The sequence below is a fragment of the Lates calcarifer genome, linkage group LG10, assembly GCF_001640805.2.
Source record: "Lates calcarifer isolate ASB-BC8 linkage group LG10, TLL_Latcal_v3, whole genome shotgun sequence".
Taxonomy (NCBI): Eukaryota; Metazoa; Chordata; class Actinopteri; family Centropomidae; genus Lates; species Lates calcarifer.
Window position 1 is genome coordinate 21,689,927 of NC_066842.1, and position 18,593 is coordinate 21,708,519.

General features: G+C 42.3%; 1 protein-coding gene across 3 annotated transcripts in view; it reads left to right on the top strand.

Moving 5' to 3' along the window:
* The window catches only part of znf423 (zinc finger protein 423), a 144,566-nt gene that overhangs the window by 49,361 nt on the left and 76,612 nt on the right, over positions 1-18,593 (top strand). For all 3 annotated transcript variants that reach the window (XM_051073570.1, XM_018703549.2, XM_018703550.2), the window contains exons 4-9: positions 15,863-16,040; positions 16,697-16,821; positions 17,152-17,233; positions 17,356-17,431; positions 17,792-18,072; positions 18,172-18,455. In XM_051073570.1, coding sequence (XP_050929527.1) covers positions 15,863-16,040; positions 16,697-16,821; positions 17,152-17,233; positions 17,356-17,431; positions 17,792-18,072; positions 18,172-18,455 — 1,026 coding nt within the window. The remainder of the gene's footprint in view (positions 1-15,862; positions 16,041-16,696; positions 16,822-17,151; positions 17,234-17,355; positions 17,432-17,791; positions 18,073-18,171; positions 18,456-18,593) is intronic.

Consider the following 18,593-nt stretch of genomic DNA (forward strand, 5'->3'; position numbering starts at 1 on the left):
TATTGTCAGGTAGATACATATAGGTCTGGATGATACTGACAGAATCATGCAAAATCACATGCAAAAATTTAAATCATGATTTCACTCTTGACATTAGTATTGCATTAGTGGAATTCATTTATAAATGAAATGATACTCACATTGAAAATATATGTTCAGCTTACAGATCGTCTAACACACAGTCTTAGCTCTGTCTGATTTTCCAGGTATGTTAAGTGAGTGGAGGAGGGGACTTAAAATCCTGAACCAAGTTTGAGAAAAATTAAGTTGTCAAGTTGTTTTTTTTTTACCACAACTTAAAATTTCTTTCAAATAAATGAATGCAGCAATTTGAATTTAAATTACACTCAATATTAAGTTGATATAATTACCAACATTATTGTTTCAACACAACTTATCAAAATAATGTTTGCAACTTAGAAGGTTTATCTAAATCAATAAATTCAAATTTTTATGTTGCAGCCATGCATTTAATTAAGTCGTTGTAAAAGGTCCCCTGAATTACTTTTTAGAGTGTATACATATCTATATTTTTGGTTGAGTAGTCTATAAAATATTTCAAAATGCCTATCACAACTTTCCAAAGCCTTGAGTGTCATTTTCCAGTTGCTGTCAGTATAAACAACAACCACAAACATCACTTCATAATGATATGAAGTATAGAAAAGCTTAAGATCTGGCGAAGCAAAAACCTTCTTCATGTAATTTGATAAATTAACTAAAACAATTATTTGATTGTTGTTATGATTAGTAACTGTTTACCTCTTACACCAAAAATTTCAATAACAATCATCTGAGTTCAGGTGAAAGAAAGCATAGATTCATGAATGTGTATACGTATGAAGCATAATGATTTTTCTTTAATATATCTCTTTATCATACATGTTGGTACGCATGTCTGTGTGTGCACAACTGTATCTGTAAATGAACATTTTGTATGTAGGCTTCTCTTCAATGTGTGTTCTGGATATAAGAGGAATGTGTGTGTGTGTGTGTGTGTTCATGCGTGCTTCTGCTCCCAGCATGAATCCTTGAATTGGGGTTAAGGAACAAGAGAATTCCTCCCTCGTATTCCCTCCTTTCCTCTATCCCCATCTCTCTCTTTCTCTCTCCCCCCTTCCATCTTTGTCTCTCTCCCTCTCACCCGTGCAAGTGGGATGTCTTGAAATATTAACCAATCTGCTCTTCATTTTTCAAATATGATAGAAAACACACTGCTAAATAAGTCAGGAGTGAGGCCTGCTGGGGAGCGCAGCAAGACGGGGCACTCAAATAAACAACAAAACAACACAAACAACAACAATGAAGAAAGGGAAAGATGGAGAAGGGAAGAGGGGGAGTGAGGAGGGGAAACTTGTACTGCATTAGCCAGCCTGGGTCGCTGCAATGGCTGTTGCCTATCCATCCATCCATCCATCCATCCATCCAGCTGTCTCTTCATCTCATTTTTATTTAGTCACTTTTTTCACTCCCCTCTCTCTCCCCACTTTTCTGTCCTTTGTCTCACCTTGTCTTTTACTCTCCTTTTTTTTCCTCTTTTAACTTTTTCTCCACTCCAATAAGCTCAGCTCAATCGGATTTGTGTATTTGTGTATTAGTGTGTGTACTTGGTGTGTGTTTCGGGGTTTAACGTAATGGGTTGGGGGGTTGGGGGTGGGGAGTGGGGGGCTCCATGGCTGACTGAGGCTTCTTTACCTTGGCAGTGCTGCTGGCTGGTGGCTGGAGGGAGTGCCCTGCTTGAGTAATGAACTCTCCCAGGAAGACGCACTGCTACGTGAGCCTGATTCCATCCTGTGTTCCCCTCACTCTCTCTGTTCCTGGGATAGTGCTGGGTCTAGGGCTGATTTTGATGGGGGAATGGGTAGATGGCTAGAGGGCATTAGGGGGTTTTGGGTGATAGGGTGACTGGATATTTCTCCCCCTTGTTGGCTGCCAAGCCATGTGGCCTGCGAATGAGCAGATAAAATTATGTGTGTGTGAATGTGAGTCAAGAACTGCTCGGGCTTGTGTGCTGAGATTTGTATGCAACTGCGTTTTGAGTGTATGTGGATATTTGGTGTGTGTGGGAGTTTGTCCTCAGAGAATAGTGTGTGTGGTGGGGGGGTGCAGTGACAGCTGCAGAGGGGGGCCAGGGGGGCTGACTGCTCGCTGCCTGATAAGGGGGGCTTCACATCAGAGACACGACGAGAAGACTAATAATTCTGCAGTGCAACATGCACACTCATAAACGCACAGAAGCTCATAGAAGAGAGGCAGTGGGAGAAAAAGTTAAGGAAAGCTAGATGGGGCTGTGGGACACGCAAGAAGATTTAGATTTTGTTTGTGTGTGTGTGGGGGTGGGTGGGGGTGGGGGGGGGTGATTCACAATGTAAAGAAAAGAGAAAGAGAATCAGAAAGATAAATGGTTGTGTCTATTTGTGATATATCTGACTTTGTGGATACATAATTATAAAAGGCAGCCTCAGAGATAATTCTTTAAGTCTAAAACACACAAGGCATGTCTACTGTGTGCCATTTTTTATATTATGTACCAGTGCGTCGAGTCAAAGGTGCGTTAAGGTAAGCTCTGTAAAACAGGCTTTTATGGAAATAAGCCCCTGCCTTAAACTTCCCCCTGGTCCTAACTCACTTCACTCATAATAAAGTGTATAACAAAATAAATTGAGGAGATGAAAGGGAGTCTGAGAGCTCATCAATCTCACTGCAGTATAATGTTCTTCTTTTGTCTACTGAAGATGGATTATGCTCATGAGTTTAGTGTCGTGTCAGCTGAGATACCATAACATATGCAGAGATAGGGCTGGGTGTAAAGATGTGATATTACTGTATGATAAACCGTTTTCATGTCAGATATGTGGACATTTCATGGTGAGAAAACATGTGTAACTGACCTTAATGATGGCTCTGTTTCTCTAAGCCATCATGTCCAGTAGCATTGCTCTAGATGTGACACAATCAAATATAATGCAGCTCTACCATGCCATGACGTGTCTGCCTTGAAAAAGGCCCACACATTTTTATAGTTCCAAACGTGTTCTGAATGAACTGTAATGTCTCCTGACCAATTATAAGAGTGTAATGCCATCTCTATGTCCGCTCATTTCTGTTGAGAAAAAGACATCAGACATTAAGAGATACTTTTGATGCCCTCATACTGCAAAGAGCAGGTTAGAGCATGTACACGTAGCCTCACACTCAGCCGTTCACTGGAGGACAGGCTCCCAGTGTAATTTACAGTAATGTGCTCACGATCTACTGATACAAAATGTTTTGCTAATGTCCTTCCTGCTTACTCACCTCCGCGTCCCACAGATTCGGCTTCTCCTACCAGAGACAAAACAGTCTCCATTAAATCCACTCCAGCAGTATAATGTGTTTTTCTTCCTCTTTCCTGATGTAATAATAGCCCCCACCAGTCCTTAATTATTCATATTTTAGTAATACAATCCAAGTTAACGGTTCAAACATTAGTACATAATAAAACTCCCGAGGCTTCGCTTTTAATTTAATTCCTCCGTTTAAATTAATTTTGGGGCATGCTTGTGCTTTTAGCTTGCTCCTCCGCAGAGGGGAGGGGGTTGGGAAAGATATGGAGGAGAGATGGAGGGAAGGAGGGAGGGAGAGAGAGAGAGAGGGAGAGAGGGAGAGAGGTGGAGAAATGAGGGCTTGCTCAGGGAGATGGATCTGCTGCAAGTGGGAGAACAGCCATACAGGTGTTTGCGCATGGTGAGGCCACTGAGAAGTACAGAGAATGATAGAGAGACAGACTGAGGCAGAGAAAGACAGAGGGGTAGATGGAAAATGAAGTTTCTCCAGTATCCAACCCAATAAAGAATAAACAATACTGAGTTCAGACATGATTGGAAAAACAGTTGGTATTCTGGTCCTGAATAAACTGGAAATCCATCTTGTAGATTTGATAGCCATAAGCTAGCAAGGGACAACCAGGACACTGGTAGCCAGACACTGACAGATAGAAGAAAAAAAGAGGGTAGACAAAGGTTGTGGTAGTGAGTAGGTGGAGAAAGAGATTGGAGAAGGATGGAGGTACACGCAGACAAAAGGGTTAGGATAGAGGGACAAACAGAAGGGGAGGAAGAGAAAGAGATTAGCCGTGCTGATGCTAGGGGGGGTCCCTTCTAAAGGCATGAAAGCACAATGAACCCCAGTCAGTCAAAGAGGTATTTCCACTTCTCTGCTCTCACCGCTTTATTAGACTGTTTGTGTCCGCTGTCAGTGTGTGTGTGTGTGTGTGTGTGTGTGAGAGAGAGAGTGTGTGTGAGAGACTGTGTGAGAGTGTGTGTGAGATGCAGAGACAGAGCTCGTATTTTGCCTGTGCTCATGTTTGACTTTGTGCTGTGTGTGTGTGCGTATGTTCAACTGCATGTCTACAGCTATGTGTGTGTGTTTGAAGTCGGTGTGGTGCTGTACAATAGTTTGGGTCCCAGAGCAATCCGCTTTTCTGCTGCGGAGACCAGCCAGTCAGTGGTCTCCATTGATCTGCACCCCACCGCCACAGACACTCCCGACCCCACTGTGTGTGTGTGTGTGTCTGTGTGTCTCTTTGTGTTCATCCCGTTTTCTGTGCACTCACATGCACGTGTGCTCATGTTTTAAATTTTTCTGTGTGGTTTAGTGTTTTTAATCCCCCATTCTCTTTACCTTCAAATTATGAAGGTGAAAAGTTTTGATATAATTTTGTGTGTGTTATCAAACTATGTTTGAGTTGTTTTGTCTGTATCCTTAACTTTGTGTATTTGTATGTGAGTGTCTTTCTTGTTTTGTTTTTTCCTGTTGGGCAGTCACAGTGGGGAGATGACAGAGGTGAGGTGTGTGTGTGTGTGTGTAGGGGGGAGCAATTTCCCCTTGAAACACTCCTTCATTCCACAGCCATGCTTGGGCTACCTATGCACATAAGCACACACGCACACGCATGCACACACACACACACACACACACTCACGGCTCAGCTTGGCGGATGTAGGCTGTAATTACGGGACCCCCTGGCCTCTCTCTCTGTCTTTCTCCTTCTCTGCCCTGCCGACCTCTCCCCCCTTTGATCTGTTTCATGTCACCAGCCCTCTCTCTCTCTCTCTCTCACACACACACACACACACTCACCTCACACTCTCGCACATTTACACACACACACACACACACACACTTTTTTTCTTACCAAATCCACCTTTGTTTCTGTCTGTGCGTCCCTCCCTGTGTGTGTCTGAGCGCTGCTCTTTGTTGCAGCCAGTGTGTGGTCTTTAATACACACAGGAGCCTCTTTTCTGGATGGTTTATTTTGAAACCTTTCCTCCTCCACTGTCACATTGAACTTGATACTTGGGGATTATTCCCTTTCTAACTGACCTGTGTGCGTGTGTGTGTGTGATGGCATATGTATGTCTCTTAGTCTGTATGCATTTTGATAAATAAAAGCTGGCAGCCACTAAGGAAAGAAAACGCTGTCTGTGGAGTGTGTGAAAGTGTCAAATATGAAGTTAGCTGCCTCTGGTAAGGCACACGCAGGCACACACATAGACGCTCTGCTCTCTTTCCTCAGTTATGCTGACTGCTGCATTTTAACTTTAACTTTGTTACTTTGTTACTTCTGTGCCTTTCTTATATTATATTTTTTATTTTTCCCGAATTTCCCACAAGTGGGATAAATAAAGTCTATCTTATCTTATCTTATCTTATCTTATCTTATCTTATCTTATGTAACAGGTTTTATTCCGACAGTAATCTGTTACTTCCTACCTTTAATGTGTTTGTATGAGTTTTTGTAATGTAACATGTACATTATTGTAAGTACGTATATTGTATGTCATGTTACTTTTGTTAATCTACACCCATGTATCTGTCAATGCATGTTACTGTGTATGTGTGCGTGCCTGTCACCCTGAAATCACTGTGCTCATCTTTCTATCCTACACTTCATTACTTTCTTTTTTATATTCTGCCATTGTGCCCCCTTCCTTACCTCCCTTTCATTGTATCTCTTTCACCTCTCTACCTTTTCCCTCCTTTTTCCCTTTCTCTCTGTCCTTCACCCTCAGCTTGCCTTCCTCAAGGGAACGAAAGGTTTTACACATGACTAATTATTATACAGCACACACACTCTGTCCAGGTGGCATGAAAATGAGGGAGTGTATATGTATTTCTCTATGTGTTTGCAATCACCAACATATCCAGGACGTAACTTACAAACTGTACATGCACTGTAAAATTATATATGACAAGAGTCCAAATTTAGAGCTCATTAGTCTTTAATTGTCAGGTCTTCTGAAAAGACTTCACTCAGTTAATATGAACATGATTAAATACCTTCATATGAAATGGATAGGAAAGCTTGCACTGACTTTGTCTTGGTGCCAGAGGGAATTACAAAAACCCTTTTATTATAGTACAGCTTTTTGTCTTCTGTTTATTGCGTTTTTGATATATTGTCAACATTTCTTAAAAGGGTAGAGTAGAAACAAGTAGATTCAAGTAAAAACTGAGGTCAAAATCATAAAATGTATAACTAATCACCTCTGAAACAGGTTTTCAAGGTTGTTGTACCAAAAGCAAAGTGTGTTTCTTTACTGTATGTTAAACTGGACACACACACATGCACACACACACACACACTCACAGATAGCTACAGCTAATATGCTGTTTGTGCAAATGAAACACAAGCAGAAATACCTAAGCGTTCAAGTTCATGTCATGAATTCATTCTGCATTCAATTTGAATTCTCCTTTATGTTTTTGCCTCCTTATTTTGGTTGAGTTGACATTTGTTAATCCTTGCATGTGTTTGTGTATGTTTATGCACATTTAATTCTGACTATAGTGTGTGTGTCTATCCCAGTGTGCATTCTCTCTCTCCATCTCTCTTGCCGTCTGTGCCTCTAATCCCTGAGTGTGTCACTAATGGCAGGTCCAGGTGTTCTGCTCTGCTCTGTTCCTCCCCTGGGGACTCCTCTTCAGTGTGTGTGTGTGTGTGTGTGTGTGTGTGTGTGTGTGTGTGTGTGTGTGTGCATGTATTTCTCTCATGAGGGGTTTAGGAGTTGTGAGTAGGGGGCTGTCCAGGATCCCATCCTCCAGAAGGGAAGGGAGTGAAGGGGAGCGGTGGGCAGGAGGTACCCGCCTCTCGCAGCTTGCTCTTGGGCTTCCCCTGGGCACAGGACCCCCTCTACCATTCTCCCTTGGGACTGTCAGAAGCCTCATTGCCTCTCTCTCTCTCTCTTTCTCTCCTCAGATCTATCTTCTGGCAGCTTATATACGCACACTACTTCCATTTTTTGCTCTAGATGGAGAGACTAGCTGTTTGTGTGTGAGAGTGTTTTGGTGTATTTGTACTACAAAAATGGGTTTGTTTGTTTGTTTACCAGTTTATATGTGTGTAACAGTGAATATGTGTTTTGCACTGTGAGCTCCAGCTGCCTACATCACTTATTTATAGGTCCCACATACGCGTAGGTGAATGCAGGAGGACTTCTGTGTATGTGTGTGCTTGTGTGTGGGTAATATTGTTGATATATCCTCAGATCAATCACATCCATTTGTAGTGGATGCAGTTTGTTTGAATGATGAATGTGCACATGATCCTATATGAGGGTCTTGCCAAATGCTAATTATCCATTATTATTCACAAGGCAGCACTAATAATGCTTTGAAATATAACTCAGCTGTTATTATTCATAACTGTATTTGGATTATTACAGTTATGTGGGTACTTCTGTGGGTATTTCAATAAACATCCAAGGGCCTCCTTATGCGCATGAGTGTTTGCGTTCATGAGCAAGTGTGCTTGTGTGAAGGTATGAGAAGTGAATCAATCGTGTGTGTGTGTATGTCAGTGTGTGTGACTCAGGTGAATGTGTTTCTAGGTTAGTGAGCAGTCTGTCAGTCCACCAAACCTCATTCTTATAAATAGATGATATAGCCGCCGGCATGCACACAATGGGATCACACCACTGTGTTGGTGTGTGTCTTTGTGTGTGCGTCTTATGTGAGCATGTGTGCATATGTGGTGTACTGTATGTGTGCGTTGGCATGGTGTTGTTGTTTATCTAATACTCTGCCTGACAGCTGGTTCTCATTTCTGAGTGAACAAACAGCAGACAAGATGGACATGGAGAGATGGAGTGTGATGGAAGAGGGAGAGATGAGGAATTTGCTGCACAGGGAATGGAACGACTAGCCCCCATGGTTTAGGTGCCTTGCTCTATGTTTTTTTTTACGGAGGTAAAGAAAAGATGAAGTAAATATTCAGAGGAAAGCAGGACATCGTGAGATACAAGCCTTACTGAGAGAGATTTCTAAAAAGAGAGGGAATGAGAAAAAGAGGGAAATGTGGTAAGAGGAAGCAGATGCCAGCCCTCCTCTACCACATGGTGTATGTTTGTGTGTAATACAGACAGACTGTGTGTGTTGTTGTTTGTATGTGTATGTGTCTGTTCATGTCTTCCAAAAAGGGTTGAATCAAGGGCAACTGGACTTTGATTTTAGATAACTGAAGAGGTATCTACAAGAGGCTCCTTCAGTTGTTCTTCAGCTGAGACGTGAAACGCCTTGAAGTATCTACAAGTCTGTTTGCCCTTGATTCAACCCACCTTGGATGGAGATTCTTCACAGATATGTTCATGTCTGCTGGCTTTGTGGAAGCATTTTGTGGTACAATTTATTATTAAATGATATTAATCCCAAAGCTCAATTTTAAGTATCACAAATGATTTTGAGTGGTAAGTTTTTCTAATACACTGCTGAACTTTGAGTATGTGTAGCAGTGACTCCTTTAATGCTGTGGAGTCATTATCAAAACCTAGATATCACAGAGTTGTATGGCATTGCTATGGACATTTATCTCCACTTGAAAAAACTGTAGTTTAAAAATCCCCAATAACACTTGAAAACCTGTACTGACAATATGATCAGTCTATTATTTTCTGACAAAGTGCTTAAAAATCTATTTTGAAAGCTTGTTTAACAGCTGTATGTTCTAACCAGCAGCTGAAAGTATTATACTCCTTCTATGTGACTAGGTTGAAGATACCGTAATAGACCAGTTCTTTATGAGTCTAAATTTACTTTGTTAATTCTGTGACCTGCTCTGACCTCATTTTTAAACTCCTGAGCCATTCTATGTATGTTACTTATATGCAGTATATTATGCTGTATGGTAGGGACAAACTTGTCATCTGCCAGCTCACTGTCCACCACCCCCATCCTTAGCCCCCTGCCCCTAACCTTCTGCCCTCAAACCCACACACAAACACACACTGCCCATATGGAGCAGTTGGCGCCCAAAAGCGTCCAAAGCAGCCGGACCCATTCCCAGGGCAGAAGGTGAGGGTCCCCACAGCCTGCTTAGTGTGTGTGTGTGTGTGTGTGTGTGTGTCCATCCATCGTGTCCTCGAGGGCTCAAGCCCCGGACAGACTGCCGTATCGTCCTTTCTATCTGTCCTCGCTGTGGCACGCATGTGTATGATTGTGTGTGTGTTTTTCCCGACAGACTGCATCCCATGTGAGCTACAAGGACAGCAGCAGAGGACTGTGGGTCCTCCAAGAACAGGCCAGGGTTGCAGCCGTGTGCATATGTGTGAACTGCTGCACCCAGTTAACATACTGTGGATGCATTTTGCAGACTTCAGTGTGTGTATATATGTGTGTGTGTGTGTGTGTGTAGGCCATGTTGGTAGCATCTCATGAGATCAAAATGTCCCCACAAGGATGGACAATGTCAGAAGCTCATCACTTGTGAGGACTTTCTATGGAACTTTGTAAATGTGTCAGCGTCTCTCTGTATTCTCTGTAGCAGAGTGAGTCCTTGCTTTTCCCACAGCTCCATTGGATAGACTACACAACAGGTAGTTTCAGCACAAACAATCTGACTGATCAAATAAACCTTCCTACTGCGCAATTCTCATAATGCATGGCAACCAGTAAGCTGTGCTTAGCTTATTGGTTGCCATGCCAACTCCTTCTTGTATTCTCTTGTCTAGCTATCCCAGTGCGCTATGTGTAGTATTTGTAAAAACCTTCAGATGATTGTAGCACAATTTTAAAACCAATGAGTGGGTCATTACTTGGACTTGTGATCACTGTTATTGTTTTGGTTACTTCATACATTATACTGTACAACAAAATCAAGTAATTAATTGGCCCTTACTTAGTTGTGCTGCCTGACGCAAAAAACACAAATCAAACAATTTATTAGGGAAATGTAACTCTAGATTTGGGCAGCTGCCCATCTAAATGATTTTCAGCATGAATCCAAAATGATGGACTTGCTATTGCTTTAGCCTGCAGGATGTTCTTTACAAAAATAAAGATGGAGCTGGGGAAATGATGACAAATAAGTGCGTGGTATGCCTGTTTTCCATTAAACTTAACATAGTATTGGATATTGAATTGTACTCTAATTGTGTTTGTCTCTGTGTTTGCATGTGTGTGATGCAAACACACAGAGAGTGAAAGCAAGAGTGAGTGTGTGCTGTGCTGCCCAGAGTGAGCCAAGGGTGGAAGTTGTTTTTCTGCCCCCTATGGTGAGTCTAGGGCTGTGTGTGTGTGTGCACGCCTGGGGCAGCCTGGGGCCATCGGAGGGGGCCTGGGGAGCAGTGGAAGAAGGGATGAAGCGAGAGAGGGATGGAGTGATAGGAGGTCGGCAGGGGTCTCACTGGGAAAGGTGCAGGTCTGGGCTGATGGCCAAGCAGAAAGGTGGAAAGGAGAGTGAGATGGTCAGATGGGGGCAGGGGTGTTGAAGGAAGGGAACAGGAGGGGGAGGTGGGGAGAGACAGACAGGATGAAAGGAGGATTAAAATTTGAGCAGGTAGACAGCTAAAAAAGGTGAACATTTCATTTAACTTTCCCTGACAGAATTACACTGGTTTTGGTTCAAGTACATATTTTTTTCTTGGCATGTTTGACATCTTAAGGAAATCATATTTTATTCTGACAGTAGCATGTTTAACTTGGCAGATCACTTTGTTTATTATTCAATTCTGTTGTTAATTCAGATTTTTTTTGTATGTAACTGTAGGTAGAAGGCAGTTCAGCACTCTGCAGTGGGAGCTGAAACAATTTTGCTGCTACCAGCTGAGCTGCTTTGATTCAAACATCAAAGCAATAGAAAAGAGAGAAAGCATGACATACATGGATTGTATTTCCATTTCAGGCGTTTAGCTGATGCTGTTATCCAGAGTGAACTAATTGAACTAATGTTCAGTGAGTGCTAGTTCCATGTCAACCAAATTGAGTCATTAAATTCAGTTTGTCACTTCAAACTTTACGGCCAATGTTGGCCGAAATTGAGATATGCTGTGCAAAATTTCAAATATACCTGTTATTTTAAAATTTTGGAATGGTTAGTAAAGTTGCTAATCATTGCATCTGAAGAGCACAATAGTCTCTAAAGTTTCTTTTATTAAGAGTTCCTTCTTGTAAACTCTGCTGCTTTGATATATTTTCCCTCTGTGTGACAGCCATGACAAAGTTACTGAGTTTGGTTAGGGGGGAAGTAGGCAGGGGAGGCAGAAACATAAAGAGAGATCGATCAGCATGTGTGTCTCTTCATTAGAGTGTTTCACCAAGGCTGTGTCCTCCACACGTTGCCACACTGTCTGGCCTATTAGAGAGACACGCGGGGAGTGTGTGCATGTGTGTTGTTTGCATGTATGTGTTTGTACGTGTCTCTTGTTTCAGGTAGACTCAGGCGGTCCGTTTAGGTCCTTTCTGGTCTTTTCAATTTCTTATTACAGACCCCCGGGGTCTCTCCTCTCCTCTCCTTTCCTCTTCCCTCCTCTCCTCTTCTCTTTCATCCCACCATCTCTTCCCTCTCCTCTGGAGTTCAGAGTCTGTCCATCTGGAACACCCCCCCCTCCTCTCTCTCTCCCTCAGTCCCGTCCAGGCCCAGACACAGGGGTGAAGGCCAACATCAGTAGGGGAAAAACTGTCGGAGAGACGGAGGGACAGAGGGAGAGATGTCAGCGCTATAATGAGTAACAACATGAAAGCTGACAGAGGGAGGGAGTGAGGGTGGGAGGTAGTGGAAGAGAGATGAAGACAGAAGAGGAGAGGGACTGCTGGGGACAGAGGGAGGGAGGAAGGATAGAGGGAATGGATGGGAAAGGAGAAGACTGTAGAGTGAGAGATAAAGCGGGAGTGGAGCTGTTGGGGCCCTGTGGTCCTCCGCTCCTCTCGTTCATTTTCGTTCGCCAGAGAAGAACAGAAAGGAGGAGGAGGAGGAGATGGGGGTAGGAACAGCGTGTGTCGGCGTCCGCCTGCTCCTGCCTGTTTCTCTTTTTTTCCAACTTCTTTTTCTCCTCCTCTCCTCTGTTTTTTTTCGCCAATCCCCCCCCTCCTAAACCATCCGTCCTCCTCATCTTCTCTCCTCACGAGGATTCTTCTCTAATTTAACTTTTCATTGAAATTTTCTTCGCTCCCCCCTCCCCATCCTCCAGTTTCTCCCAGTTTGCCATTCGGCCTTGTCTTGCCAGGTCCCCTCGCGGCCGACTGACAAAGGCGCCGTTAAAAAGCCGTGTGATCCTCCATTTTAGCGCCAGCCACGCTAGTCAGAGGATTAGGGCTCTTTAATGACGCTAATCTCTCCTCCCCTTCTTTCTCAACACCCCTCCATCCCCCCTCAAAAAGTGATTTCTCCCTCTTGCTCTGACTGAATCTGTGTCTTGTTCAGTCTCTTCTCTTTCTCTCTTCCTCCCACTTTCCCACCTATGACACATTACCATTTAACTGACTCATACTGGTGTGCCTATAATGGTCCACATGTGTTGGGACCAGCGCTGTGAAGAAACACTTTCATTGTTATTTTCTGGGGTTTCATTTACTCCCTCTTCTTCTCTACTTTGCTTTCTCTAACATGTCGTTGTGATTTGGTCTTTTGTTCTTTTTGCTAAACCACAACTGACCGTTTTGGGTTGAGTATTTCTTTGTGTCTGGTGTTTGACTGTGCATGCGCCCTTTCTGGTTGTTGTTAAGTGAATCCTATCCAACACAGTCAAGAGAAAGAGACAAAAGGTGAGAGTGTGCGATATGTGTTTGAGACAGTAACACTCATCTTTCTCAGGCTACTCTAAAAGACTTGTGCCCTGTTGTGTGGGCAGCGGGGGGTGTCTGGATTGGTGTTTTATAGACACACTTATTTTAACACCAGCCTTACTCCATGTAGATGGCACATTTATTAGTGTGTTTTGTATCCTGCCCTTGAATTCAGACTTACTGTATGTTGTACTGTGACAATAACTGGTGAACCACATTTACACTGTTTACTTTGGACTGACTTATATCATGCAAAAATCTTTAAGAAACAACAATCCTTACAAGACAAATAAATTAGGGTTGCGACTAACAATAATTGCTGCCTTAGTTTGTAGTGCTACAGCTGTCCCTGACCTGATGTCAGCATATGTGAAAATTAGCTCAGTTCCACACAGTGAGTCATACAGATTTTGCAGGCAGATACGTGATAGAGTTAAGGTGTCAGAATTGGGAAACAAATGTTTGATCTGTGCAGCCCTAATTTTTTGCTACAAGTTAATTTGTCAGTTATTTTCAATTAGTTATTAATTATTATTAAAAATGTGAGAACACAGAGAAAAATGCAGTGTTATCTGAACAACAGTAACAGTAATTCCACAATTTTGTTGTACTTAACTGTACAGTGACAGTAAAAGCCTATTCTATTCTATTCTAACTTAAGAAAAATCAAAAGATATTCAATTTACAGTAATCTGCAGACCCTCCCATTTAAAAAGCCTGACACAGTGGATTTTCAGTGAAATTTGAAAAATCTAAATTATTGATCATTTTCCAGTCGGCAAAGTGTTAAATTGACTTACCAGTTCAACATCAAAATAAATTAAATTCTGCTATTATGACTAAAAATGGTTGATTAGGTTTAGGATGTTTATGTTACAGGTGAAAAAAGGGACACCTACTCAGACATTTACTGTATGATGGTGAATTAGGACTAAAACATTTACTGTAATCTCAGAAAAAAAAAAACTCAGAGGATTCAGAGAAGTCAGACATTTAGAGAAAAAATAAACTGGATTAATTTGAAACATGTCACAAAATTTAAATTTTCTGTTTATCTGTACAGTTTGAGTTTTGAGCACATTTTTATCTATCTGTATCCTCCTCGCATGTTGTCATATCCCTTTCTCTCTCATGTTTCATTTGTTTCTGATTTATGGTTCTCCTGTGCAGTCATTTTTAATCGCTGTGTGCAGCCCTCTAGAATGACATATTGTTTGTTTTCTCCTTTCACCCTGTCAACACTTCCATGCACTTGTTCGTTCTCCTTCCTTTATGCTCTCCGTTTTTCTGCCTCTTCCCCATCTGTCTCTCTCACTCACTCACCCTTTCTCTCTCATCCTCTCTTTCTCTCTCTCTCTCTGTTGCCTTACTGTTAGGCTTCATGTTGATATCTCTATTCCTTACATTTTCTCAAGCTCTTTTTATTTTCCTTCTTGCTTCCAGTCAAATTTATAATTCATGCTTTTACAATTTTTTTAACCCGGGCCCCCCTGCAGAGTTCTATTTGCTCATCGCAGTGCCTACGTTTTCCCGGTGATCGATTCATCACAAGAATCTGTTTTCCACCCCCTCTCTGCAAGGCATAATACACAGTAGACTAGACACACACGCAAAAGACACACAAGATTGTGGTAGGAGTTGGCTGAGGTAAAACGTTGTGTGCTTTGGAGAGGTTTCTAAAATTATCAGGAGAAACTTCTTTACTGCACATGTGTCTAAGCTCATGTGTTTGCATTGCACAAGTATTGGCCCTATGATGAATATTGGCATGAGTCACGTCTAACTTTTTCCACTCTCTCTCCATCCTATCACTCTAGTTTCCTCATTTTCTCTCTTTGATTTGTTGCTGGCCTGGTTGATAAAGCTATCAGATAAAAGCAAAGAAAACAGCCTCCCCTCTCCTCTCATCTCCTCTCTCCTTTACATTTTTCAGGCAAATGCTAAATAGCCTCACTGTGCTGCTTCACAGAGTGCACAAAGGCGAACAGAACAATATCAAGCATTATTCAGCCCCCTCCTTTGTCGCCTCAAATCCATTCTGAAGTGTCTATTAAAGGAGTCGTGGCCTTTTTGTCGCCTCTGTGCCAGACTACACAGTAGGGGAAAAAAAGAGGGAGAGAGAGGAAAAAAAAAGGAAAAGAGCAACGCATAATCTCCTATGTATGACAGATAAAGGGAGTGAATATCGCCATCTTTCCACTCGGCTCTCCACATCTCCTAATCGCTTTTCCGACGTTTCAATCTGCCAGGGCCCTAATGAAAATATGATGAGGCGGATCTATGGTCCTCGGGGACGAATGGAGGGATGGAATGGGAGGGGAGGTGAGGGGAGGGATGGAACGAGGGATGGCTGCAGAGGGAGGATGAAGGGAGAGAAAATACACTCTGTCCTTATTTCTGGGCTCCGTCGGGGATACATAGTTCTTGGAGCTTTCTATTTAGATGTTGCTGCTGCCGGAGTGTGTCTCTCTCTCCTGTTTCATTCTCTCTCTTTATCTCTGCCATCCTCATTTTCCCTCTGTATTTATGTGTATGTGTAACCAGGATAAATGTGTTTATTATTTTTTTTGTTTATATCCTCTTTTTTTTTCTCATTTGAACTCCCACAGGCTGCCTCTCCTGCCTTTTGCCTTCCAAGAAAGATGTAACTTCTTCTTAATCATTCTAATGCTCCTGGTTTTACCCCCACTTTTTCTGTCTGCGCTCACCTGTCTCTTTTTTTGCCATCCTGCAGCTGCATACAAAATTGCCTTTGTGTTTTTTAGCTGCAGATAACTGAAACATATTCCTTACACTTTTCTGTTTTTATCTCCCTCTCTGTCAGATGGTGATGACGACCCAGCGGGGCTGTCCTGGGTGCCTTCCTCACCCTCCAGTAAAGACGTGGCATCCCCCTCACAGATGCCCGATGGCTGCTGTGACCTCGGCATGGCCACCGGCGGCGAGGAGGAAGGAGGCGCGGGTCTGCCGTACCCCTGCCAGTTCTGTGACAAGTCCTTCAGGTATCAAACTCACATGTTTGGTTCCCTAAGATGCTGCAGATGCCACCTCAGGCACTGAAACACATTTGGTATTATAGACCGTAACACCAATGCCATATTTAGATGTTTAGTTGCATTTTTATATCCCACTCATGAATATCAATAAGTACATGAATAAACAGTATTCTCAGTATTACCATGGTAACATGGACTACTAAGGCAAACAGTGAAAATGAGGTGAGTACATTTTTCACTTACCTCTCCAGGGACTGACTCAGGACCCACTTTAAGAACAGCTGTCACATACACCATAAAGTCATTATAATCCTCGATATTACTCTTTCTTCCTGTGTGCTCTCTCTGTTCTTCATTTTCATTGCTGAATATTAATAATGAAATGGCTAAATTCTCAGCCTTAAAAACTAAACCAGATTTCTAACATCAGCGAATGATAGGCCCAAGCAGCAAAAACCAGCAGAGTCACCATAATCTCTTAAATAATTGATTTTATTAGCAGTGTACTCTCCTACTCGAATTTATGTTGGTAGGAGTATTTGCTTTTGTTACATCTGTTTGTAAAATTCTTGACAGTACCACTGAAATAAAGGGTAATCATTGTTATCATGAGTCTTCATTTACTGTCTGTTTATCATCTGTCTCCTGCTCATCCCCCTCAGCCGCCTGAGCTACCTGAAGCGCCATGAGCAGATCCACAGCGATAAGCTGCCTTTCAAGTGCACCTTCTGCAGCCGTCTGTTTAAACACAAGAGGAGCAGAGACCGTCATGTCAAACTCCACACAGGTAAGCACAAAAAATAATCTCCACAGTTCCAAGCCTGCCAAGGTGTGCCATGCTTTTGTGTTTTAGCATGTACTTTAATTTTTTATCACTGTGGTATTTTACCTGCGAAATGTCTTTAGTGAATTCATGAGCTGTGATGACATAAAACCTACCTGGACCTGCCTGGCTTTCTTTGTTATTAAAGAAATAAAAGGAGGAAAACATCTGAATTAGACTTGAATTCTGAGATTTTTTTACAGCCATGGCAGCATGTTCTGTGTGTCAGTTTGTAACATCTACAATGAAACTACTCTCTTAAGTTGAGTTATCTCTGTCTTGTCTCTAATACAGGAGACAAAAAGTATAGTTGTCAGGAGTGTGAAGCTGCATTCTCTCGCTCTGATCACCTGAAGATCCATCTCAAGACACACAGGTAAAAGCTTCTGATCTTATTTTCATGAAATCTGTATTTAGAAATTACTTTTGATTCATGCTTGATTTTTCTGAGTTTGATTCATGACTGTTTTTATTCGTTTTTTTCCCTCACACCTTCAGCTCCAGCAAGCCGTTTAAGTGCAGTGTGTGTAAGCGTGGCTTCTCCTCCACCTCATCACTGCAGAGCCACATGCAGGTGAAGAGTTGATATATATGTATATATATATGTGTGTATATATGTGTGTGTGTGTGTGTGTGTGTGTGTGTATATATATATATATATATATATAGTTAACTTTAAATATGACTGTTAAACTGACCTTTTCTTCTTTTCATTTCTGCTCATTTGCTTAATATTCCCATAGATATTTTAGCAATTTCTCCAAAAAGGATACAGAAGCAAAGGATCTAATATTGCTTTTCTGTTTAACAAGTACACAAGTTGATCCGTAATAAAAGGCAAACTTTAGCTTACTACCATCAAATAAAAACATTTTGACTGTATACTTTACAACACATGCATCTTTAAAATTTGACTACTTTCTAACTCTGCCAGGCTCACCGCAAGAACAGAGAGCATCTTGCACTGAGGAGTGAGAGGGACGGAGGGAAGAAGGGAGGAGGAGGAGATGGTGACCTGGAGCAGGACCTTTATATGTGTGATTATTGTGAGGAGACGTTCAGCCAGACTGACGAGCTAGAGAAACACGTCCTGACCAGACACCCCCAGCTGTCTGACAGAGCCGACTTGCAATGCATCCACTGTCCTGAGATCTTTCTAGACGAGGCTTCTCTTCTCACACATATTGAAACACAGCATGCCAACCGCAAACACAAGTACTGCAGAGATTTGCTTTTTAATGTTTTCAAACAACTGATTTTCATTAATGTGAAATGCTGCAGTGGAATTTTACTGGTGTTTTTCTGTTCCCCCAGATGTCCTGTCTGTTCAGAACAGTTCCCTTCTGTGGAAGATGTCTACTGCCACCTAGACAGCCATCGCCAGCCTGACTCATCCAATCACAGTGCCGCCAGTCCTGACCCTGCACTGGGCAGTGTGGCCTCAATGAGCTCTGCCACTCCAGACTCCAGTGCTAGCCTGGAGAGAGGCTCCACACCTGACTCTACACTAAAACCCAGCCAGGGCAGTGAACGAGGCCGCAGAAGAGGCAACGACACTGGGGAAGAGATTGGGATAAGCCTGGGTCATCAAGGTGGAGGTATGGAAGTCACTTATCTACAAAGTAACCAGTGCAGCTACATCTCTTGATTTTATAGTGAACACTTGAAGGTTGGAAAGCTTAGACTGCATCTGTTTTTTTTTTTTTTTTTTCTTTTTTACTAAAGTTGCATCTTAT